At 53.6% G+C, this 25,656-nt stretch overlaps 1 protein-coding gene across 2 annotated transcripts in view; it reads right to left on the reverse strand.

Moving 5' to 3' along the window:
- Positions 1–3,670: 3,670 nt before the first annotated feature.
- ATP2A3 (ATPase sarcoplasmic/endoplasmic reticulum Ca2+ transporting 3) overlaps positions 3,671–25,656 on the reverse strand; it is a 33,858-nt gene continuing 11,872 nt past the window's right edge. The window contains exons 5-22 of one of the 2 annotated variants that reach the window (XM_039886404.1): positions 25,491–25,629; positions 25,117–25,197; positions 24,941–25,026; positions 22,681–23,145; positions 20,974–21,062; positions 20,690–20,792; positions 19,333–19,464; positions 18,817–18,942; positions 17,467–17,685; positions 17,023–17,358; positions 15,044–15,264; positions 13,956–14,158; positions 13,263–13,348; positions 9,297–9,430; positions 8,758–8,875; positions 8,097–8,214; positions 7,662–7,761; positions 3,671–5,174 (exon numbers count right to left, since the gene is read on the reverse strand). In XM_039886404.1, coding sequence (XP_039742338.1) covers positions 5,141–5,174; positions 7,662–7,761; positions 8,097–8,214; positions 8,758–8,875; positions 9,297–9,430; positions 13,263–13,348; positions 13,956–14,158; positions 15,044–15,264; positions 17,023–17,358; positions 17,467–17,685; positions 18,817–18,942; positions 19,333–19,464; positions 20,690–20,792; positions 20,974–21,062; positions 22,681–23,145; positions 24,941–25,026; positions 25,117–25,197; positions 25,491–25,629 — 2,790 coding nt within the window. In that variant the 3' untranslated portion in view covers positions 3,671–5,140. The remainder of the gene's footprint in view (positions 5,175–7,661; positions 7,762–8,096; positions 8,215–8,757; positions 8,876–9,296; positions 9,431–13,262; positions 13,349–13,955; positions 14,159–15,043; positions 15,265–17,022; positions 17,359–17,466; positions 17,686–18,816; positions 18,943–19,332; positions 19,465–20,689; positions 20,793–20,973; positions 21,063–22,680; positions 23,146–24,940; positions 25,027–25,116; positions 25,198–25,490; positions 25,630–25,656) is intronic. The other variant, XM_039886405.1, reaches the window with a different exon arrangement.

Here is a 25,656-nt window from a genome sequence, read left to right on the forward strand (position 1 = left end):
AGGCAGTCAGTCTCTAATCTGTGTCTGTCCCTTTCATATCATCACCATGACCTCTTCCTTCTCCTCCTCCAAGGGGCTAGGCTTGCCGACAGACAGATGGGCTGATAGAGGGCCTCCCCTGTCTGACTAAATTTAGTAGCTCTGTGGAGCATGGAGGGGGTCTGTGCCCATCCTGGAGGCCAGCCCAGGCCCTCGAGGGGATTGGCATAGGTTCCAGTGGGTCTCCTTAGCCACTCAGACTTGCTTCGGGTACACACGTGTGCTCCTGTTACGGCCTCAGTTCTGACCCTGACTCGGAGAATAGACTGGCAAGGAGGACTATCTTGTTTGGGGTTATCATCACACCCAAAGCGTGCCCAAAAGGAAAAGAAACAAAAGCAATTACAGTCCTCTTCCCAAATTTCTTTTCTTGCTAATAACTCCACAAGGGTAAGACAGGCAACTGATAGGGTCAATGTCTCTTTCGCTAGTTCTAAGATGTATCTTGTTATCTGAGGCCTGCGTTTTCCTGCCCCTGGCCCCAATTCCAGAATCCCAGGGACAGATACCTATACTTGTTCAAAGCATTGTGGGGAGCAGGAGTGGCCAGGGCAGGGACCAGAGTTTACAGGGACACAGGGCTTTCACACTCAGCAAGTTTTCTTTATAACAGCCCTGTGAGGTAGGTGCTAGAATCCCCATTTTACAGATAAAGAAACTGAGGCTCTGGAAGTTGAGTGCCTTGCCCAAGGTCACACAGAGAATCTGCTAGTGGCCGGAAAAGAGGCTCCCCAAAGTCTGAGAGCTTGGCCCAGAGCCCACCCCAAGACTCCGGCACTTGAATGTCGCCAAACCTGCCTTATAAGCCCAAAGGCCGGGTGGCCGGCTTCGGTACTGGGCCGGGCCTTGTAGGGAGACAAGGCAGTGCTGCCAAGCGCTCGGCCCCAGGACAGCCTCCTCTGTCTGGCTAAATTTAGTGGCTCTGTGGAGTGTGGAGGGGGCCTGTGCCCATCCTGGAGGCCAGCCCAGGCCCTCAAGGAGGTCGACACAGACTCCGTGGGTCTCCTTAGCCACTCAGAGTTCCAAGGTTGCAAGAGCCACACCTCTGCCTGCAGAGTTCGGTCCTACCCACCTACCCTCACTCCCACTCCCCACCTTCTGTGCCTCTCTTGGTGCCCCAGGGACTCACTCAATGCCACACAGCCCCTCAGATACCAGTTAGGTCCTGGGCCAGCCTAACAGAGTCTGTCTAGGGGAGGCTAGGGAGTAGACATCCAAGGTGTGGCCACAACAGTGGTCCCCAGTGTTGGCTTCTCCCCATTGCCCGCCTCTTGTACTGCTTCTCTGGCCTCTTTTATTACCCCATGATGAGCCAGGACTGGCTGGAGCCCCTCCTCAAAAGTATCTGAGGCATCACCTCGCCCCGGTTCTCCTCTTCCTTTAGGGCTGTTTCCTTTGGGTCCCCAGCTTCATGCTTCCCCTGGAATGTGGGGACTCCTTAGTGGCTTAGGTCCCCACCCCTCGAACACTTAGCACCCCTTAGAAGGCTCATTTCCTCCTGACACGTCTACACCCACATAGCAGCTGTGTGCCCACCCACCTCCCCCGACTCCTTTTTTTCTTCTAAATCAAACTATATTGAGGTATGATTTACATACGGTAAAGTGTACGCATTTTAGGTACAGTTTGATGAGTTTTGACAAATGTATGTAACTACCCCCCTGAATTCATCACCCTAGAATATTCCATCCTGCCTCTTTGCCGTCAATCTTTCTCCAATCCCCGGTCCCGGCAACCTGTTTTTGTTGCTTCGAATTTGTTTTGCCTTTTCTAGAACTTCATGGAGGTGGAATCGCACAGTATGAACTCTCTTTGTGTCTGGCTTTTTCAACTCAGCACCAGGGTTTTAAGCATCATCCATGCTGCTGCATATATGGGCATGTTCCTTTTTATTGCGGAGGAGAATTCTGTTGTACGAACACACCGCTGTTTCTTCGTCCTTCCCCCGTTAATGGACATTCGGGCTGTTTCCATTTGGGACTATAATGAAGAAAGCTGCTATGCACACTTGGGTTCAGATCTGCGTGAATGTTATGTCTTCATTTTGTTTTTGACTCTCCATTTCCCCCAAAGTGACCTGAACAGGGTTCTCCTTACCTCCTAAGGGATGTAGCATGGGGGCATGGGGAGCACAAAGTCCTGAGGGGACAAGGGGAGGCCATGGGTGTTTTGGCAGCTGCCACCCCTGAGCCAGTGGGAAGTGTGCCGGGGCTTGCCCTGGAATTCCCTCCTGCCCCTGGCAAGCGGCAGTGAGGTGGGAAACCTCTGTTTTCCTTGGCCGCTCCATCTTGGCCTGCCGGGCTCCATGCTGTGGGCTGGACAAGGCTGGATTCAAGCAGGCCTGGCTGTGAGCCTCAGCAACTGCTGGGAGAGCCAGCTCACCTCCTACGCAAGCCCCCTGGGCCCATGCTAGCTCCGTGTCCTGCCTCTCCACCATGAGGCCAGCCAGACGGCCAGACTCTCAGAGGGCCTAGAAACCTCACCTGTGAGATGGAGGCCTTAACCCTGCCCGGTCCACCTCATGGAGCTGGGTGAGTACCCTGGAGATGAGGAGGATGACAAGGTTTTTGGGGTCTTAAAGGTCTTGTAGAAGGGAGAACCCTTCTGCCCCAGTCCTGGCTCCTCTGTAAACTATGTGTCAAATCCTGCCCCCCACCCCCCCACCCCAAATAAACCCTGGGAGCTCTTAAGGGTGGGCCATGTCTCCTCCAGTCATATCTGGCTTCATGGATGTGTGACCTGTGCAGTCACGCAGGGCCCTGTACTCAGAAAGGCCATGTTTGGCTTAATGCTCTGCTGTTACTGTTATAAAATTCTTAATTTTAGACAAGGGGCTCCACATTTTCATTTTGCACTGAGCCCTGCAAACTATGTGGTCAGTCCTGCCCCTGTGGGCAAGGCCTGCACCCCCTTCCCAGGGCGGTTGGTTAGAGTATTACATACAGAACCTTCACGAGTCTTCACCCCAGAGGGTAGCGACAGGAGGGGGTGGGGTGGGACATGGCTGGCTATTCCCTTCCCAGATCCCCCGCTCCCACGGGGTAGGGTCACCTGGGGAAGTCAGGAGTTAATCTCAAGCAGCCTGGCAAAAGCTTCTGGACAGTATGAGCTGAGGGAAGCCTTGGGAAGATACATTTGAGCTGGACCTGGAAGGCCAAGAAGTGGACAGTATCCGAGTTTGAAGAGAAGGAAATAAAGCAGGAAAGAAACCCCAGGGAGATACAGCACTCACAGAACAGCCAGGGCTGGGGACCCCTCTATGGAGTACAAGGGGCCCCTGATATTCAGGCTGCAGGCCCAGCGCTGCTCCAGGCCAAGTCATGAGGCCCTCCCAGGGTGTTTCCTCAGCCGTGACAAGTGAATTGTAATATGTATAAAGGCCTTTGAACACACGCATAAACTGTCAAGTGCTGTCCCTGGGAGGCACAGGCAGTGGTGCCTCTGCCATTTAGACGTGGCTCAGGAAGTCAGTGCCTCTCCTGCATTTGGTATCGGAGGAAGACAATCTTTGGCTGGCGATGTGAGAACTTCAGACTTTTGCTCGCGTTTCCTGGGGTAGGGGTGAGTACCCCAGGTAAACACCAAATGGGCAGACGGTGGAACCGCTCTCCAGCAACACAGACACTGACAGTCCTCCGGTGCCCCAGGCACTCAACCTTTATTTCTCTACCAAACTGCATGTCAGCAGATGGGTACAGGGTCCTGCCCCACCCCTCCCACTAAGATCTCCCTTCCCCCAGCAGGAAAGCAGCAGAAAATGTCTGCTCGCACCAGGAAGACCCTGCCCAACTCCTTTTCTCTCACAGCCCCTCCAGAACCCGCGAGCCAGAGGAGGGAGCAAGGGTGTGCGAAGGAGCCACAGGCCCTGGAGCCCATTTGTCTGTAAGGTAGACTGAGGGGGCTTTGATTCTGGGAACTAGGACAGGGATGTGAGTCTTGATTTACATATAAAATAATCACTTTGTATACTCTGTAGGAAGGGCAAGGACACATAGTCATTTACTCACTGCTTTCTTCTACAACTAATTTTTGCCAAAGGGGCAAAAGCTGAGTTAAGAGAACATTTCTGTCCATCAAATGCTTTTTTCCAATCGTCTGACATGATCCACATGGACACACATTCCTCCAGCAAGGAGGGAGGAAGTCCCCTTATGTAACTAGCCATTCTGAGTGACATCCTTTCAGCTCATGGGTGTGTGGGGCTGGGGGCAAAGAGTGAGGCTGAGTCCAGGGACTCAGAATCACCCAGCCATGTAGACCTCGAGATGGTTAAGCGTGGGGTTGGGGCGGTAGGACACAGTGGTCAGAAACCCAAGGATGTCTAGGGTTTCAGGTGCCAGACACACAGAGGGCCTATCTGGCCCCTGCTTGGCATACCAGGCAGCATCGAGAGGGCATGCCTTCTTTGCTTAGGGCAGGAAAACTGAGTCTAGAAGTGAACCGAGCCGAGGCAGGCTAGTCTAGAAGTGAAAGAGAGCCCTTGCTCAGTCCCCGCCCCCATTCCTGTGTCCCTCTCTCTGACCTTTCAACTCCCTACATATATAAACAGAAAGAGGCTCAAGTCCTCATGAGCCAACTCTGTGGAAGCAGAGGAGCGGAGGGGGGCTGCCCACACTTGCTGTGCACAGCTGGACCCAGATGTCCCGGATGTCCCCCTTCCCACCCCCAGCTGACCAGGCCCCAGACCAGGCTCTGAGATTAGTGGCGAGAGTGGTCTCCAGGCATCCTCCATCAGCACAGAGGCTCTGGTTACCGAATAATACCCAGTCTCCAAGCAAGCGGGAGCAGGCTCCAGAATGTGCTCATGGATTTGGGTGTGTAGGGCTCTGTAACTCTAGATCGGCTGCCAACTTTGGCTTCTGGGCAGGCCCCTCCCAGGCCAGAAATTCAGGGTTGAACTTCCCAGGAGAGCCCCAGAGACATGAAGCACAGAGCCCCCAGGCAGATGGAAGTGGGGATAGCGAACCCGGGACTGGGTCTGGGGGTGGCCAATCCCGACTCGGTAAGGCCCAGCGAGCAAGCAGGTGAGCATGGTAGCAGGGCAGGGAGTGGGGCAAACGCTTGGGCACCATCAGCCCGAGGTACACACTGGAGACTCCACTCAGCTCTGAGCACTCACTTCTGGTCCTTTTCCTCTGGAAGAAAAACACGAGGGTATGTTATGATGTATGAGAGCACACATCCAGGCTGGTTCCCTCTGGCCCTTCCAGTCTCCATTTTCCCAGGACAATCCCACTTTGCCATGACAACACTCAGTCGATCCCCAGCCCCTCTGCATCTCCTGAGCTGCAGCTCCATGTGTCTAGCTGCTGCCCAGACACATTCTCCCGGGTGTCCCCCGGGCCTCCTGCACTTCACTGCTTCCCTCAAGCCCCTAGCCTACCCCAAGGCAGTCTCCTCATGTTTTTAGTTTGAATAACCACCACCCAGCATCACAAGGTCCAGAAACCATGGCATCTGAGACATCTCCATCCCATATACCCAGGCCTACTGATTTCACCACCTACATCTCATGAACTCGTCTCTTTCTCCACTGCCCACGCAGGGCTCAAGGCCTCTGAGCCCTGCCCTCGGCTTCCATCTCACCTTACCATTACCCTCCTGCCCCTGGCATCACACTACAAATCCAGCCCATCATCTCCTTTGATGGTTCCCACTGCCCTCAGAATAAAGTGTAAGCCCTCCTGTATCCTGGACCTTCCTAGATCTGTCCCTACTCAGCCTCTTCAGGCTTTTCCTCCCCTCAGCCCAGCTCACAGGCCTCTGACAGCTGCTCAGCCACACCTGGGGAGAGCCAGGAGGTGGGGCAAGAGGATCCCCCCAACCCCCTGGGGCTGACCCAGCATCCACAGTTCTCCCCAGGACACATCCCTCATAAATCACAGGGAAACCACGAGCATCAGGCCTCAGAAAAACTTCCCTAAAAGGGCACCAGACTGGCTTGGGAACATAACAGGGTCCTGTCTCTCACCCCTGCTCCGTCTGGTTAGGAGGCCCCAGGGACTACAGCTGTACAGGGCAGAGCTGTCTGGGCTCTCAGGGACTGCAGGGCACCTCCCTTTAAAGCCACACCTCCCTGGGATCATGGTCAACATCTCAGGTTAATGGTGGAGGTGGAGGTGGGACCAGCTCTCCCCAGGCTGGGACTCAGTAGCTCCTCTCCTGACCAACTCAACGCAGCTCACCAGCCTCCTCGCCTTTAGTCACACCCCATCCTGTCTGTCCTCCATGGTCACCCAAGACCCTCTCATACTTCCACCCTTCTGTGGCTCCCATACCCTGAGGGTAATGTCCAGGGTCCCTATCTTGGTATTTGAGGCTCTTGCTTCCCCTCTCTACCCTGCACTCCAAGCCCCAGCCCCACTAGAGATGCCAAGCCATGCTCACCTAGCCCCTCCTTCTCCATGAGGCTCCTTCTCCCCTCTCAAACCTCTGTTCGAACCCCGCCTTTTCTAGAAACCACCCCTAACCCAGCCCCAGCCCTTCTAACCTGCCATATCTTGCTAGGAGCTACTCCCCGCACCCAGGCCTGGGCCCCTCCACTGTCCAGCAGCCAGTGCTGGACGGTGTCCAAGACACAGGCTTTCCCTGCTGGCCGAGAAATTTTCCCACTTTTAAGTTTTCTCAAGAAAATATGCTGAACCCTCCATGCTCCCCCCGCCCCCCCCGCCACCACCTTGGCAGTTGTGGCCACTTAGGGAAGGCTCTTGAGGAAGACAGAGAAGCTGCCCCAGCCACCCATGTCCCCAGAGGTCCGGCTTCACAGGTGAGTCAGCGTGGTCGAGGGTGGCCAGGCGATCTCCTGGTAGACCACCCCTGTGCTCCGGCCAGAGCTGGGGATGCCTTGGGCTACTATGGATGGAGTTTCAGGCAACAGACCCACGTCCCTGTCTTCGCCTCCCCAGAAGTGTCCACAGAGGATAGGTAAGAAAGAGCCACAAAGGGGGTCAGAACGCCTTATCTGGCTCCCCCTACCCTACCCTGGGCCCCAGTAGGCCTTGCTTTGGTTGAACAACCCCCTCATGAGCCCCTCACTCCCATTGCCAGGTTTCCCTCTGGACAGACCTGTGGTGGGCCAACTTCTCCAAAGAGAGTGAGGAGGACAACTTGTTTCAGCCTTTATAATAAGAAAATATTTGCAGCACCCAGGAGGGCTGGCCAGCGTGGGAGATGGGGGCCGATTGATTGCCTTGGCCCCTGTGGAATGATAGGCACGGGATCTATTTATAGCCCCCAGGCACCCTCCCCTGGAGCTGAGATACATTCCTGCCAGAGGTGGCTCTGAGGGACCCAGCTGCCCCAGCACAGGCCTCAGCCATTGCTGGGCCTAACCTGGGACTTTGTAGCAGCCTTGCCAGGGCTCCGACTCCCAGGAACCAGTTTCTCACCCCTGTTTCCTCTCTCTCTGGGCAGCTCTGACAATGATAAAGATGCTGCAGGGCAGAATCACCCACTCTCTGAGGGCCCCTGAAGAAGGCAGGCAGATGGATGCCATGACCCAGGCTGCTCCTCTACACACCGGCCCCCTTCCCAACCCCTGCCATTCTGTTCTCAATTCTGGGTTAAGGCAGACCCAGAGCTGTGAACACAGAAACGGAGACTCCCCCGCACACTCCACGCACCCACAAGATGACACCAACGAGGCCAACCCGGTGTGGTCTGGGGTCTGGGAAGTGGTCAGTGGCTGCCTACTCCATGCCTGGGAGACTGTCCTGAAAATGCCTGGATAAAGACAGGCCAGATTCACAGACGTCAGAAGCCTGGGAGGTCCGGGCCCAGGGAGGGCACAGCGAGCCTAGCCATGCAAGGTTGGTGGCAGTGAGGAGGGTGAGGCAGCATGGCCCTGAGCAGTGCTCCTGCTGGCTGACCGGTGAGTCCAGGGCCCTGGCCCCTATAGACACCTCAGGTCACAGCTACCAGAGCCCCTTAAGGTCCTCCACTTGGTGACCCAAGAGCACCTCGCCCCACACAGACAGGGAGAACGACACTGGCACCGGCCCTCTGTAGTCTGAGAGCAGAGGTGAGCAGGGCAGGAGGGGTTGGGGCCTCCCACTCACCATCTATGTGGTTCCGGGACAGGTACTTGAGAGCCTCATCAAGCAGGATGACAGGCAGAGATATCTGGAGTACCACTACCCACTGGTGCCCACTCAGCGGGGTCACTTGGAAAATGAGCTGGAGGGGAAAGGTTTGGTTAAAGGAAGGACTGCCCAGTGCTCTGCAATTTACCTGCTTCATCACTCAAGCTACAACGGACTCTTCGTGAGCGTGTCCGAGATGCCCCTGGAGGTCCCACCTCCAGATCTTTATCCACCCCACTTCCTCTGCCTGAAGTACTCTCCCCAGCCCTCACTCACAGGACCGAATCCCATTGGTCCTGGTGGGAGGCGGGAGGGATTCCGCACCGGGGAAGTGAGTCATTCCTCCTGCCCCAGCCTAGGGAGATTCCCCACCTCTTCTGCTCCCCAAGTCTGGGGACTCCTGAGGTGGGGACACATCTGGAGGATGGTGGCTGCCCAGGGTCCGAGCCCAGGGTACATGTAGTGAGCACCTCTGAACCTCCCCACCCCCACCCCCGCCGGGATCCTCCAGGGGTTCTCATTTCAAAGGGGCCCAGAAAGGCCCAGCAACTAGCCCTGGGATTTATGTCAGAGGACGATTTGGATCCTGTCAACCCCAGGAGCCAGGGATGGGGAGTAGGGCAGGAGGGTGACTCACGGGCAGGGGCGGCACCAGCAAGATGAGGAAGTGCAGAGCCATGGACATGGCCACAGCCGCCAGCAGCCAGGGGTTCAGCCAGGGCGGCATCCGCAGCAGCGACTGGTTCTCCGAGACGCTGCAAGGACACAGGGCACTCACCTAGGGCCAGGACGCATACAGGCCCTGCTGTGGGTACTCATCCGCCCTCCATGTGGAGGTACAGGCCTGAGCCTCAGCATTTCCCTAATTGGATCGAAGTGCTAGAGCACTTCTGGGAGGCTAGCACAGCCAGGAGGGGTGTCACAGCTGCCCGCTCGGCCCCCAGGGGCCTGTCCTGTCCCAGTTCCCCATTTCTCTTTCTCTCAGGCCCAGTCCTGGTCCCTATATTTCTCAGACCCCAATCTTGGCCCCCATTGTTCCCTGGATCCCAATTCTGGCCCTATGGACTGTCAGATCCCAATCTTGGACCCCCTGACCCTCAGACCCCAATCCTAGACATCTCTAACCTGATTCTTAGCCCCCTCGCCCTCAGCTCCCAGTCCCTCTGCCCAGCCCACCTGTTGAGGGCGTTGCACATTTCAATGGTCACCAACACAGACAAGGCCATGGTTGTGGGAAAGCGTGACTCGAAAACCTCACAATCGATGCCGGCGAAGAGTGGGTTGTCCTCAGAGCACTTCAGGAAGTTCCTCTGCGGGCACCGTGGTGGGGTTGGGTGGGGCCGCAGAGAACAGCAGTCAGAGGAGGGGCCAGTGTATGGGAAGAGGGAAGCCTCACCATACCTGTGGCCCACATATGAGGACTCAATACACAACCAGTGAGCTGTGAGAGGGATGCTACCCCAGGATGGGGGCAGATGGCCTGCACTGTGCCAGGGAGAAGGTCAGACTGTTCTGGGGCAGGGGTACCGTGGGACAGAGGGAGAGCAGCTGGCATCAGACTGGGGAGGATAGGAGGGGGCCCTGGGATCAGGGAGAGGGTCCAAGATTTTCTCTGAAAGTGCACAGGGGTGAGTGGGTAGGCTGAGTATTGGAGGTGCAGGAGTGGAAATGATTGAGACCGCTAAATAAGTAAATGCATGTGAAACCAATCATGAAATTATGCTTGAAATAGAATTCACCTTTGATGGGTAGAAGATGAAGGCTACACGTGTTCTATTCACCATTGTTAAATTAAATTCCATTCATACCTCCTTCAACTTCTGCATTGAAATCAAACTCTGCAGGCTTGTCTTTTGCTTATGACATAAACTAATGAAATGCCACGTGCAGGCTTACTACAGTTTCTTAGTAATTAACAAGAATCTCTCAGAACTAGATAAGAAAGTGGCTCTCAGAACTGAATAAGAAAGTGGTTCTCATCCCTCAAGCCCCAGGGGAAATTTCTTCCTGCTCCTAAATCTCGCTCACAGAATCTTGCTGTGACAAGATGTTGAACTGAGGCCATGTCTGAGAACTTCTGTCTTGTTCTCTTCTGCAACACGGGATGAATGTGAACACGCATAACCGCTAAACAGCTCTGTTCTCCTGGAACATAAATCTGTCCTCTGGAGTCTCATCTGAACTCAGAGATCTTTTAAGCTAAGGGTATTTCTAAACTGAGTCTACATGCTGTGAAATAACCCTCAAAGAGAAACCTATAAAACAACCAGCCGTCTTTCTGCCCAGTAAATACCTCCGTTTTCCCACACTGCATAACTCGGGGTAAGGTGACTGTTGGGCAGAAGGGGCTGCTAGCACTTTCCCCTTCTCTCTCATGCAGGATGAAAAATTATAAACTACGGCTTAGCTAGATTTCTTATTTATTTATTATTTATGCCTACAGCACTGGTCTTCCTGGGTGGTCCCCCATCCAAGTACTAACAGCAGGCCCAACCCTGCTTAGCTTCTGAGATCAGACATCAGGTTTATTCAGGGTGGCATGGCCGTAGACCACGGACCATGGCTTCACTGGGGCATGAACCCAGGACCTTCTGTGTGTAAAGCAGATGTGCTAACTGCTACACTATGGAACCATGTCCTAGATTTATTTCAACAAAAAAATGGAGAATCTTATTTAAATCAACAGTGGGATTTTCTCCAAAAACCAAATTCTAGGATTTGGGATAAGTACACATCTTTTTACTTGGCAATGATCATAGAGCAGAGAAAATGTTCTAAACTGAACCCACCTAGTGGCCAAGAGGACCAAATGCTCCTGTTAGTAGTGTCTTTACCATCAGGCCCTGCCTCCCAGATCCTAAATGGCCTATGTACACATGTACACACACACACACACACAGTGCACACATTTCCCACTCAAGCATGTGAATGCTTACATCCTTATGCATGTGCACAGGGAAGAAATCTGAACAGGATCACATCAAGGTGTTTCAATAGATCTGTTGCTCTTGCCATTAATACCCTGCCTGGTTCAGACCCTCTGGGTTTTACCAGTGAGCACCTGCCACATTATATCCCAGGTCATGGGTCACAGTGTGGCCTCCTGAACTTATTAGAAAGTGCTCAGAGCTGGAACTTCTGCTCCTGGGTTCATCATGAGTCCCTGTGGAAGTGGGAGCCTGCTTCTTTGGGTAAAGCCACTACTCTGCCTATACCTTCCCTTTGCCTCCCTGGCTATTTCCTATTTACCTTATCCTATAAGGCCCCTCTGGGTTCAATGAACTTAACCAACACTCACATAGCTCTTGCTATGTGCCAGGTGTTAGTCTAAGCACTTTACAAGTACTGACTCAGTTAATTCTCAATAACTCTGAGGTAGGGACTGTCACCCATTTTACAGATGAGGAAACCAATAGAGAGAGGTTAAATAGCCTGTCTAAAGTCAGACAGCTAAAGCGTGGTAGAACTAGGGTGTGAACCTGCAGTCTGGATCCAGGCTCCATGCTCTGTGCTCTTAACCACTCTGCTGCCTTCTGGCAGCTTATTCCAGGAACCATGGGTTATGGGATCCTCCTTGAATCTCAGAGACTTTTTTCTGCTGAAGAACTTCTCACCTTGAAATGTGACTGCCCATATCCATGGCTCTAGCCCACCAGACTGTAAGCTCTTTGCAGAGACTCTGCCTGCTCCATCACTGCCATAGCCCTAGTAATTTGTGCATGGCACACAGTCAGTGCCTAATAGTCGATACTTGACCAAGCAGATAAATGAAAAATTGGGTGACCTGACAACTGTTGGGAAGGTGGCACAAGGGGACTGTGGACTGATTGGCAGTGGGTGTGGGATGTGTGCCTGGCACGACCCTCAGGTGTCTGGCTTGGGTAACAGGCAGTAAAACTGAGATGGGGATGGAGGAGAGAGGTTACTTAGGGAAAAGATGATTTGGTGAGTGCAATGGGCCTGTGTGACATCCCAGAGGAGGTAGCCAGCTGGATAAATGGAGCTGGGCTCAGAAGAAAGGTTGGAGGTGGGGATAGGTCCTTAAGAGATTTGGGATCCGCAATATAAAAAATGGCAACAGAGACAGGGCTGGAAGAAGACAGCTGCAGGATGGTCAGCACAGCCCCATCTCCACCCTGCTGCTACCGCTGGCACTAAACGAGCAGAGGTGCCTGAGGCTGGCGGGAGCCTTTGGCCAAGGGCTGGGGGCACCGACCTCTGGGATGAGAACTGAGCCCATGCTCTGCACTGCTGTCAGAAGGGGGAGGGCTGGTGGGTGCCAGGAAAGCATCCCCTTGGCCCCTGGGCTGCCTTGACCTAGATGTGAATGCTGCAGAATTCACAAAATCTCAGCCTTCCAAGGGAAGACGACCAGTGATGGTAACCCAGCCCTCACACTGCCCTCAGGGTGGTCCCCCAACACTCTCAGGGATGGAGCAGGAAGTCAGGGTGCCTCCCTGGAGCTCTTCTATCTACAAGAAAGTAGCAAAGGCAAGCCCACTCAGAGAAAGAAAATTCTGCATCTCTGCATCTCTAGGCTTTAAATGAGAAACCTACAGCTGGCTTTGCCAGAACCACCGCGAAAGCTCTTTTAAGCAAAGAAGGTGCACTGGCTGGCTGCTCAGACAGAGACAGGCTGACAGATAGCGTCTGAGGGGTCTCCTTGCTTGCTTCCAGAGATGTGCTGAGCTAGGACAGTCCCATGGTGGACATCTGTCAGCCAGGTGACTTCAAAAGGTCAGCTGGTTTATGGGGATGGGGAGAGCCTGGCAGATTCCTGATTTCCTGTTTGACCTCAAGTTCCACCATTTAGGGGTTCATATCTCTGAGATGTCAATGTTTTGGGGTTCCCCAATAAAGACAACACTTGTGGGTAGTTATGCCCCTTGGTTCCCCCTAAATGAATGGGAAAGAGAGTAGCCTCTTCTCTGGTTTGGGAACTATGCTACTCTCTCTAGGTTTCCCATGGCTTCTGAGCCTGGCTCCTTAGGTGGATGCCTATATATGTGAATGGGGTGGGGCGGAATAGCCGTTGGCCAACCACGGGGTTCAGGACCCCTTTCTCCTGGAACTCCAACAACTTGGCTGTGAGTTCTACCTCAGAAATAACCCCAACAAGTTCCCTGGCTGTCACTTGCTCACCAGCTGGTAGAAGGTGATGTGAGGTCCCTCGGCATCATACAGGAACCACCAGGTGGCAGCAGCCACTGTGGCCAGGCCGACGTACACTGCAGGGAGGGCAGGAGGAAACCCGCTACAGTGGACAAATGTGGCTTTTTGGCATCCATTTCCCCTTCCTAATAATTCCCTGAATTTCTGTCAGGGAACCATTCTCTCCCTCTCTGAACCACGTGATTCGCAGGCTCCTCTCCTAGGGCCAGTGGCGAGCCTTGATTGGCAATCAGCATCTGTCATACCCCCGGCCACAGTGATTGGCTAAGAGATAAGCAGATAACCAAATTTAGGCCAATGAGAACAAGACTGAGACTTTTATCATATACTGAGAGAATAGTATGACAAAAGGCTCTCTTCTGTTGAATTTGGGGTTGTAATGGAGTAAGTGTGAGGGCTGGAGCTGCAACAGCTATTTTGCCACTCAAGAGGCACCTGCCTGAGAATGGAACTCAGGCAGAGCCAAAATATGGCAGTGATACTATATGTCTGAGGCTTTGATCTAGCTATACCTGCCTGAGGCATGCTCTATCTAGTCTTATCAGTTAAATAAGCCTACAGAGTTTCTTCTGGCATGAGCCAGGCTGAGTCATACTGTCTGCCTAATTGATACAGGTTCCTAAGTCCTGGAACCCCACTGAGGTCTGGGACCCCACTGCTCACCTCCAATAGCCAGATATCTGAAAAAGAGCCAACCACTGATGAGGGCCTCGCGAGGGTTCCGAGGCAGCTTCTCCATGATGTCCAGGTCTGGTGGGTTGAAGCCCAGGGCCGTGGCAGGTAGGCCATCTGTCACCAGGTTCACCCAGAGCAGCTGCACAGGGATCAGGGCTTCTGGCAGGCCCAGAATTGCCGTGAGGAAGATGCTAGAAGTAGAATCACAGGCTCTAGCCGCTGCAAATGGAGGGTCCAGCTCCTGCTCACGTGCCAACCCAGGGAGTCCACCCAGTCTCCTCAGCAGCCCCGCCTTGCTCTGCTAGTTCTGATGTGTGTGCGCAAGTGAGAGGTATGTGTTCACAGCTCTGCCTCACACTGTGCCACCCTGTCTCCCCCAGTCCCAGCTCTGGAGCCTGGACATACCTGCAATTTAAATTTCTCCGTTTAGGACACAGCCCTCTTTGGGGCACACACACACATGTGGACAGTGCATGCCTGAACATCTACACATTTGTTTACAGGCATGAGCAAAAAGTAGCACAGGCCACACAATACCACAAAAACAAGCAAACGCCTACATGCTTGCCTGACATTCAGAGATGCAGAATTCACATGTCCAGGCAAACGCGCTCACCATTCCCCACAGGCATCTCTCACATGTGAACCCAAGTGTGTATACAATTATACAACTGCACAAATCCTCTGTGCTTATTCTCATGCCCAAAGATGCATGAGAGGATACATGCACACACATATACACATCTCTTACTCAGGCACACACCATTGTGTGTACACTACATGGACACGTGCGAACACATTACTGCCCAAAGGTGGGGTTAGTTCTCCCGCTTTGTGCTACTCTGAAAATCCACTGGAGGGATGATAGGGGACTTTTCAGGTACCTTCTTGGGGGCCTCTGGGGAATGACAAGGTGTCCCTGTCCTGGCCCACCTCAGTGGGACCCTGGAAGGCCCCAGCCGGGGCAGGGCATGAGTCTCTCCATCCCCGCAGCCCCATCTCAGAAACAGGCATTTCCTTGGTCTCAAGGACAGAGCTTGTCCAGAGGGCTGGGAGGAGAGAACGCAGGGCCTCACCAGACAACCTCGCCGACATTGGAGGAGATGAGGTAGCGGATAAACTGCTTCATATTGCTGTAGATGGCCCGGCCCTCCTCCACCGCAGCCACAATGGAGGCAAAGTTGTCATCTGACAGTACCATCTCTGCCGCTGACTTGGCCACGGCTGTGCCCGAGCCCATGGCAATGCCGATCTCCGCTTTCTTCAGGGCCGGGGCATCGTTCACTCCATCTCCAGTCTGGAGGCCAGGTTAGGTGGGTTCACACTTGAGAAATTTCCCTTTCACCTCCCCAACTTCCCTTACCCCAGCCTATCTTCAAGATTTGGGGATGTCCCTGAGGAAGCAGACAGCCGGGCAGAACGAATGGTGAGGTCATGAGCTTAGAAATTGGGGAGGAAGCTAAAAGGAAGGCAAGGAGTGCAGACAAGGACAAAGTTGGGAAGATCAGGTCTAAGGCCAGAGATGACGGTGAGGTGGGGATGGGCATGAGGGTGAGTCAATGATGAGGGCGGGGATGAGATTCATGTTGGATGTGAGAGAGAAGATAAAAATGATGTCAAAGACAAAGTTAAGTTTAAGTTAGGAATGAGGGGGTCAAGGTCGTGGCCCAGGTCAAGGACCAGGTTGGTGGTGTAGTAAGTTTGGAGCCAAGGTCAAGGTCAAGACTGGACTCAGATTCAAGATTAAAAATTAGATTAAGGTAAGAGGTCAAGTCAAAGGCAGAGGCCAAGTCAAGGCTATGATCCATATCAGGAGTGCTGTCATGGTTGAAGCTGGAGTTCAATCAAGGTCAAGATTGGAAGCCAGATCAAAGTTGAGGTAATTATAAAGTATTGGATTGAGGATATCAAGATCAATGTCAGGGGTCAGGTCAGGGTCTAAGTCAAACTGGAACCCATATCAAAGTTGAGCTCAAAGTATAGAATCAGATTAAGAGGGTCATGGCCAAGGTCTGGGACCTTCTATGTAAAGGTCAAAAGTAAGGTCAAAAACAAGGTTTCAGTTGTAGTCAAGTCAAAGTTGGTACCCAGTTCATCATCCAGGCCAAGGGTGAGCCACAAGTCAGGATTAAGGTGAAGGCAAAGGACTGGGTTAGGCTGGAGGTAAAATTAATAACAGAGGCCAGCTCAGGGGTGAGTTCTAGGTCAAAAGTCAGATCAGAGTTGACAAATAGGTCAGCAATCAAAAATGAGACAGAACAAAAACTAGGCCCAAACCAAATGTCCATCCACACATTAAGATAAATGAACTGTGACATTCTCATACAATGGAATGCTATCCAACAATTAAAAAGCAATCAGCTACTGATACCTGCAACAACACAGATAAATCTCAAAAAACGGCAAGACACAAAAGAGTACATACTGTCAGATTCCATTCACATGAAAATCTAGAACAGGCAAAATTATCTTTGGTGGAAAAAAGTCAGAACAGCAGTCGCCTATTGTGGGACAGGGTCTTGATGGGGCAGGAGCATGAGGGGACTTCATGGGTTGATGGTACTATTCCCTATCTTGATAAGGATTTGGGTGACACAGGTATGCGCATTTATCAGAACTCGCCAAATGAATGGCATGCTGAAAAGTTGTGCATTTCATTGTGTGCAAGTTTTAACTCAAATTAGAAAGAAACAGAACTACAAATAGTGCTCTCTAGAATATGCATTCTAAAATACGTGAAGGTAAAGTGTACTGATGTCTACAACTTACTTTGAAATGCATTTAAGAAAAGAGGGATTGAGGAGAGACAGATGGATAGGTATGTGATAAAGCAATTATAACAAAATGTTATTTGTAGACTTAGCTGGTGGCTATATAGACACTAACTATAAAATTATTTCAATTTCTCTGTTTGAAATTTTTCATAAGAAAATGTTGGAAAATATAAGAATGAAGCAGAAGGAGGGGTTGCACAGGCTGCTCTTTCCAAGCCCTATGCCAAGTGCTTCTCTCCACTCCTCACCACCTCCCCCAGGCTCTCATCTAGTGGCCTCACCATGGCAGTGACCTCATTAAAGGACTGTAGGTTCTCCACGATTCGAGACTTGTGTGCAGGTTCCACACGGGCAAAGCAGCGGGCCGTGCGGCAGGCGTGGCGCTGCTGCTCAGGGCTGAGGTCATCGAATTCACGGCCTGTATAGGCCTTGCCAGCCACATTCTCCATGTCCCTGAAGATGCCAAGCCGACGGCAGATAGCCACAGCTGTGCCTTTGTTGTCCCCTGTGATCATGACCACACGGATGCCTGCCTGGTGGCAGCGTGCAATGCAAGCAGCCACCTCGGGCCTTGGAGGGTCCAACATGCCCACGCAGCCCACGAAAGTCAGGTCCGTCTGTAGGAAGGGGGCAGATGCAAGTGGGGCTTGGGCCCGCCCTCAGCCTGCTACCTGCCCAGCCATTGCAGACAGATGCACGGATCCCAGCCTTGCCCCGGCACCCACCTCGTACTGCACAAACTTGCTGCAGTCATCCAGCCGCATGTCTTCCTTCCGCGGGGGTGCATCCTGGGTGGCCAGTGCCAGACAGCGCAGAGTGTCCAAGCCTGAGCTCCAATCCCGGACCTTGGCCAGAATCTGCTCCCTGGAGGTGGTGTTCAGGGGCACTGTGCGGTTCCCTACGCGGACTGAGCTACAGCGCTCGATCACACTCTCAGGAGCCCCCTGCAGTGTTGCGGAGGAGAGAGGCAACTTGTCAGCCAGGAGCCCTACCCTCCTTCCTGCCCAATTGAGAAAATGGAGGTCTAGGTATAAGAAAAGGCCACAGAAGGGGATACACAGTAAAGTACAGATTGGAATCCATTCTTTGAAAGCTCAGAGTGGGAACCAAGTGGACCCCACCGTGAGAAAATCCAAAGGGAATGGGGGAGCAGGGGGTGGCATCCTCCCCGCATCAGCCTGTAGCTGAGAAGGCCTGCTGTAGCATTTTGGGGGTGGAGGTGAGAACGGCAGCCCTCCTGCAGGTCATGCCTCTCTGCCAGCCTGATGCTCCTGGGATCCCAATTCTGCAGGGGGCTCAACAGCGGGAGGCAGGCTGGGCTCTCCCTGGGGACCAGAAATAGAGCCATACAGAGGGTGTGGTCGGTGTGGCCCTGGGAAGGTTGTTTCAGGGGTGGCAAGCTCCTCGGTGGCCTTGGGGTCTCACCTCGGACCTCGCCCCTTGCCTGGGAATAGCCTCTGAACATTCCTTCAGTGCCTTCTCTCTCTCCCCAAAGGGCATTGCTGTTTTTAAAGAGACCCAAACTCCCCATACAGAAGTCTTTTCATTTCAAAAGGGACTAAAAACTCCTCTGCAGGGTAAAGTGTGGGTTGTGATTCCTATTTCAGGTTCCAAAGCAGCAACAGGAGGTGCTGTGGGCAGAGGTCTGGACAGGCCTGGCTCCTTTCCTCTAGGGAGGAACAGGAAGCACCAAAGATGGCAACAACAGCCCGTCAGAGGCAAAAGGCTTTTGAGACCTTGCGGCCTGACCCTGCTGTTCAGATGGGGAAACGGGGCTCCATGGAGGAGCATGATGACCCCAAGGTCATGTGGCAAGGCAGTGCTTCTCAGCCCAGAGCTGGGACCATGTCCAGGGGCAGGCCTGAGCCCCCGGCCCTAGATTTCTCTTCACTAGTCCTGGATCTGCTCCCAGCTTCTCATAGCAGGCTGAATACTCTCGTTCTGGACTCATCATGGGCCTCGCACCTCTCTTTGCCTCCCACAGCTGTAGTCTATGGCTCTCCAGAGGACTGGAGAACAGGTCCCCCAGGGACCCCAGTTATGCAGAGGCCCCAGGCCAGTCAGGCAGGTCTCACCTTCACGAACATCTTGCTGCCTTGGGCACCTGGGCCAGGGCGAGTGGGCGAGCAGTACACTGACATGGACTTCCGGTCTCGAGAGAACTCCAGGGTGAACTCCTTCCGCATCAGCTGCTTGATGACCTGTGAGGCCCAGGTGGGTGCGGGCAAGGAGGGCAGAGCCAGCAACTCTCACCGCTTTCTCGGCAGCCTCTCGGCCCCATTAAAAGCTTCTTGCTCCCTGCAGGATGGTGTCTATCCTTCTCTGACCCTGGCATCTGAGGCCTCCATCTCCCTCACCAGCCCTGGAAGGGCCAAAAAAGGGGCCATTTCCTGACCATGCTGTGCATTTCCCAACTCCAAGTCCTCGACCACACTCAGACTTTCCCTTTCTTTTCTCCTTAGCCAAGTCTTACTAGGGTCTGATGTCCTTCCTCCTCTCAGAAGCCTCCCAAGACTTCGTTCTCCTCTCTCCCTTCTCCAGATGCCCCAGGAGGCCAGCCATGCGGCCTGTGGCCTGAGCCCCCGACTCACCGCATTACAGGCACCAGCTCGCTCCACCCGGGACAGGGCCTGCAGGTCCGTGTTGAACACGTTCATCTTCTCCACTAGGCAGGTCAGGGCTGTCTCCGTGGCCTCTCCCACCTTCTCATACACGCCCCTGGCCTGGCGAGGCCCAGGTTACAGGGAGTGAGGGGCAAGGTGACCCCCAGAGGGGCTCCCAGCCTCATTTCCCACTCACTCCCTTAGAGCTCCCTCTGCCAGAGTTATCTGTAACCTCTTTTGCACCAGGCCTGTGGGCTCTTCTCAGCTGACCTGGGGTCTGGGTGGTGTCTGGCACTGATGCTCACCTTCTCTTCCAACCCTCCCATCTCTCAACACCAAGGGCCATCATTGCCAGGTTCCTCTTTCTAAAACCTACCGTCCCGGCCCTGTTCCTTCCCTCCCACCATCTCTCCTTGAGACCTCATATGCCCCCTGCCTCCGCCGACTTTCACATGCTCACAGCTGCCAGTGCCCAGGTCAGCCTTGACATCTCTCCTAAGCTCCATGCCCATATGTCCACTTGCTACCTATTAAACTCTGCTCCCTAGGGATCCTCATGCCACCTCTTCCTCTCCCTACACTTGCCACTTTAGTGACAGTCCCAGCCAGGACAGCAACCAGAAGCTACCCTGACCTCCACCTTCTCTTTCACTTAATCAGTCACCAAGTCCCAGGATTTTGGCTCCAAAGTCTCTCCCTAGCCTATGCTTTTTCCCCCTCTCCCCGAGACCCAGGACTCCGCCAGCATCTCTGTCCTGGACGACCACACAGGAGTCCCTGGCCGCAGTCTTGCCCTGTCTGTTCTGTCCTCCACACAGAAGCCTAGGTAATCTGTAAATGTAAATGTGGCCATTATCACTCCCCTGCTGAAAACCCTTCGGTGGCTATCTGCCCTCAGCTTGGCATTGGGCCTGACTTAGTATGGCCAAGTCCTTCCCCTCAGACAGGAGCATCCTGCGTGCTCCATTCCACTGCTCCGGCCACAGGGAAGGTAACTCAGTGCCTAAATCACATGAGTCTGTTATGACCTGGGGGCCTTTTCTGGGCTGTGCTTTCTGCTTTAAACACCTCCCTTAGTCTGACACCCCAAATCACTTCCCTCAGGCCCTGCAGCACCTTACATTACAGTCCCCCACAGCCTTAGAATCCCCAGGCCCAGTTCAGAAGCCAGTCAGAGAAAGAGGGAGGTGTGTCAGTGGAGGATGTGCAGGGGTGGCAGTGCTCCTGCAGTGTGGCACTCCAAAGGGGCAGGGCCCACCAACCCTGAAAGCGTTTATACTCTGGGACAAGGGTCTGTCCTAGCAGCTTGGATATGAGGGAGGTCATGCAAAGGAGAAGGGGCCACCTCGTTGTAGTCCAGCGCCGAGTCATTGCACAGGGCACAGATAGTCGCCAACTCCACCAGCCCATCAAACCGCCCGCATTGCACCAGCTGCTCTCCCTGCCGCCTGAGGAGCCAGGAGGTCAGTAAAAGGGACTTGGCCTCATCCCTGAGAGGCACCCATCCTTTTGGCCCCACCCCCAGGAGGCCTTGCTCATTGACAGCTCTCAGAGCTGTGGCATGTAGCCCAGTCCGACCAGGAAACCCAGCCCACAGGAGCCCCCTTGCCCAGCACGTCCAGCACTCACACTTCGCCCTCCGGAGCATAGGTGGTACCCGAGACGGTGAACTCGTGCAACCGGCAGGCACTTGCTTCCACCTCGGCTACCACGAACATCTGGGGATGGGGAGCGCAGAGCAATGCTGAAGTGGGCCCTTGCCTCCCTCCTCCCTGGACAGCCAATCTGAATAACGCCTGACCCCAGCTTGGGTCCTGTAGGCCCCCAGGGGAGCTGGTAGCCTTCTATCCCCCAGGGTTTTGGAGCTGCAATGCAAGAGCATGGAGTTCAGACTAAGGCAGGGCCCCTCTGCTCTGCCTAGGTGTGTCCAGCTCAGGCTTGTCCATTTGCTCTGGGCACCCCTGATGAGTTTATGGCAGACTCTTCACTGTTCTGGGGGCAGCTCTCAGATTGACAGAGCCCTTTGCTGGGGCAAAGCCTGGGTCCTTGCCCACCTTACTGTGTGACCCCTCGCTGAGCACCTGAGCCTCAGTTTCTCCACTGGTAACATGGGAAGAAAGTGTGATCAGAGTCTAGCTGCCCCTCCTTGCCTTCAAGAGGATGAGTTCCCAGCCTCCAGGGGTGGAAACTCATACCCGGCTCTGAGGCAGACCCCTCCTGCCCAAAGATGTCTGCAGACAGTGTGCTCCTCCCCACAGGGCAAGCTGGGTCACTCACCCCCACCCGTGTACCTCACAGATGAGGGCTTACCCCTCCCAGGGAAGCATTTTCTTGTCTTCAGCCATCTCTGCCAGGGAGACAGTTCTTGCATCCCGAAAATCACCTCACTGTACATTCCCAAACCAAAGGCCAGTCCAGCACCCAGTAGGTGCTCAATAAATGTCCTTTCTTCTCGCTCTCCTCCCTGCTCCTGTGGGCAGTGCTCCAGCCAGCACAGTCTCTGAGACGTCAGGTTTCTCAGCCCTCTACAACTTCCCTATACTGTGCTTTTCAAGTCTTTATTTCAGTCAAGGACCACTCTGTTCAAATCCTCCTAGGGTTTTTAGCAATGCAATTGAGCTGCTGGTGCCCCTTCCCCTGCGGCAGCCTCTAATGGGTTTTGATGGGAATTTAAGGTCTCAGACACAAAACCTGGTTTTCTGAGGCCCAACGGGCAGACTATGGGAACAGGGGTGGGAGAGGAGCAATGGGGGAACCTGGAACAGGTGGGAAACTCACAGCTTTCACCATCTACCCTTCTGCCCCAAAGGCCTGCAGGAGTCTCAGCCAGAATCCCTGGAGCATGTGGGCAGCAGGCCCAGGATCTGGGATCGAGTACCAAGGAATGAATAATTCCTGCTCTGGCCCTTCTCAGGTCACTGGAGCTGGCATATCTGGTGACAGATGCCTGTCACACATTGACTGCAGAGAGTCACGGTGGAGCAGGATAGAGCCTGGGTCCAGGCCCAGCTTGGTTCAGATGCCAAGACTGTACTTGACCCTCTCCTATGTCCTTTATTTATAGATTACCTGGCGGGGCTTGTACGCCCAAACTTCAGATGAAGAAACTGAAGTTCATAGATGGCCAGTGACTTGCCAGGGTCCTAGTGACACATGTCCAGCCAGGCTTTGCTGCCCATGAAAACCTGTATCTGCTACCCACCATGGGGCAGCCCACAGGTTCTCTCCTCCATCCCTGGCTAAAAAGGAGTCAGGGAGCAGCCCAGAGAGGGAGCCCAGCCTCCAAACATCACACAGTAACACCAGTGAGACCCCAAGCTGTCTGTAGACACTCACCCGGCAGACAGACATCTGATTGGTGGTGAGTGTGCCCGTCTTGTCAGAGCAGATGACTGAGGTACAACCCAGGGTCTCCACAGAGGGCAGACTCCGCACGATGGCATTCTTGCGTGCCATGCGCCGTGTGCCCAGTGCCAGGCATGTCGTGATGACAGCCGGGAGGCCCTCGGGGATGGCGGCCACAGCCAAGGCGACGGCAATCTTGAAGTAGTACACTGCACCGCGGAGCCAGGAGCCGCCATGGGCTGGGTCGGCAAAGTGACTGATGTTGATGACCCACACAGCCACGCAGATCACGGAGATGGCACGGGACAGCTGTCGCCCAAATTCATCCAGCTTCTGCTGCAACGGCGTCCGTTCTGGCTCCACAGCTGCCATCTGGCTCCGGATCTTACCCAGCTCCGTGTGCAGGCCTGTGGCTACTGCTACACCCACTGCCTTGCCTGATGCGATATTGGTGCCCTGGCCAAGGGAGGGATGAGGAAAGGGCTGCTCAGAACCCTGGTGGGGGCCCAGGACCCCTGACTCCTTCAGGCCGGGGTAGAGCTCTTATCCCCTGCTTGGCTCTCTTTTTCTCCACGTCACTTACTGCTCCTAGACTTATGCAGCTATTGTAGTATTGAGTCATTAATATCATCCCCATGATAGTTTAGCTCTGTGAAGGCAAGGAGTTGGTTCAACACCATGTCCCTAGCACCTAGCATGGGGCTTGACACAGAAGAAGCACCAGGACAATACTGACAGTATGATCAACCAGTAGAGCACAGCACCGATCCATTGAAATATGATTCATAAACAATCAATGAGGCCACATGTGAGTGTGGCTGATTGTGATCCCAGGCAGAGGTCTCCAACCTTTTTGGCACCAGAAACTGGTGTTCCTATGAGAATCTAGTGCCTGATGATCTGAGGTGGAGCTGAGGCGGTGATGCCAGTGCTGTGGAGCGGATGCAGATAGAGAGGAAGCTTCGCTCGCTTGCCTGCCGCTCACGTCCTGCTGTGCGGCCTGGTTCCTAACAGGTCATGGACTGGTACTAGTCTACGGCCTGAGGATTGGGGACCTCTGATTCCCAGTAAATTGTCCATCAATATTTACTGACGAATCCAGAAAACTTGAGTTTAAGTCCATCTATTCCCAAGGCCTTGGTAAAATCACTAAGTCTTGGTGTAAGGGTCAGCCAGCCTTGAGCCTCCATGTCCTCTTCTGAAAAAAATGGTCCAGCAGAGGCCCAAGACACAGCTGCTCCAAGGAGGCTAATAACTCAGTACCCCTTCAGACAGGTGCACTGTGTTCAGGCTGGAGAGAGGGTGATGGAAGCTTCAGCTTCTCTCCTGCCTTGAGCAATGCAGCTCCTGCCCCTCATTTGCAGGCCCCTCAGCTAAGGAAATGACCTGCAGTTAGCCAGAGCATCCTCCTTAGAAAGTTCCTTAGTGACAGCTGCTGATGGCTGAGCATGCCCCTTAGCATCCCCTCCCCACCCCAAGGCTTCCATGCATCTAAGTACGGCTTTCTCCATTTCTGTTCTTCTGGGGAGGTTCTCTAGCCTGTTATAACTTGGTGCCCTGGGCCACTGCCAACTGGCCTGAGCCCTCCTATGGCCTTTGTGCTCAGCTTCAGGCTGTTTCCAGGAAGCCTGTGAGCATCACTGGTTAAGTCTTTCTGAGGCTACAGCGGGGCAGATCACTCCCGCCAGGGCTGAAGCCACCACTCTCCATAAAAATAGCCAAGGGTGCCTGTTGTCTTGCCTTACGGTTCATTTTCCCATCAGAGATGTGGATTATTCCTACCATCCTCCACCATTTTGGCAACCCTCTTCTGTTTAGAAGATTCTCTGTTGAGTGATTATAGGCAAACTCTACCCTCTCCAGATTAAGGCAGGATAAGCCTACCAGGTAAGGAGAAAAGCTCTGGAGTCAGAATGTCTGAATTCACATCCCAGCTCTGCCATTCACTGGCTGTGTGATCTTGGGCAACTTACTTAACCTCTCTGTGCCTGTTTCTTTGCTGGAAAATGAAGATAACAAGAGCACTTATTTCAAAGGCATTGTGAGAATTAAATAAGTTAATACATGTAATGGGCTTAACACAGTGCTAGGCACAGAACCTTCAGTAAACACAATGCAGCTCCTATTATTTTACTAGAAATTTATATGTATTGTCAATAATTGATGTTCTTCCCTGTAAGGCTTTAACCGATTCATCTAAATGTTATTATTTTGATTATCATTGTCCAGAAAAAAGGCTCCAGGGACTTACAGAAAATAGCATGTTCTTCTTGTCCTGGTTCACAGCTCTGGGATCTGGGATGGCATCTGTGTGCTTGGTCACAGACACAGATTCGCCTGGTTGTGGAATAAGAAATAAGAAGCCCCACATGAAGACACCCCCATCTCCTGACCCAGCCCCTGCTTAGCCCGGCCTCTGGGCCTCACCCGTCAAGATGGACTGGTCCACTCTCAACGTGGTGGACTTAATCTCGATGAGGCGGAGGTCAGCAGGCACTTTGTCTCCCACTGCAGAGAGAGAATGGCTTGGCTGAGTGTGGCTTTGGGTGCTACCTCCCTGGAAAGCAAGGAGGGCTCCCAGAAACCAAGGCTGGAGTTGAAAGGCAAGGGCATAAGCTATGATCCCTCAGGTGGACCTTGCCCTTGGCCTACAGTCTCATCTGTCCAATAGGGTTTGGGACAAAGAGCTTTGTAGGGATCTGACAGCCACACCCTCTACATATACAGCCAGAAAGAGCGGGGCACAGAGAGGGATGGGCTCGCCAGCATCACGTAATGAAAGGAGGAGGCCCCTAAAGTACCGGCCACTTCCACAATGTCTCCGGGGACAATGTCCCGGGCGCGGATCCTCTGCACGCCCGTGCGGTCTGAGCGGATCACCTTGCCCATCTCTGGCTCATACTCTTTCAGGGCCTCGATGGCACTCTCGGCATTGCGCTCCTGCAGAACACAAGGCAGGCGGCGATC

Source organism: Pteropus medius, unplaced genomic scaffold, assembly GCF_902729225.1.
Source record: "Pteropus medius unplaced genomic scaffold, Ma_sr-lr_union100, whole genome shotgun sequence".
NCBI lineage: Eukaryota > Metazoa > Chordata > Mammalia > Chiroptera > Pteropodidae > Pteropus > Pteropus medius.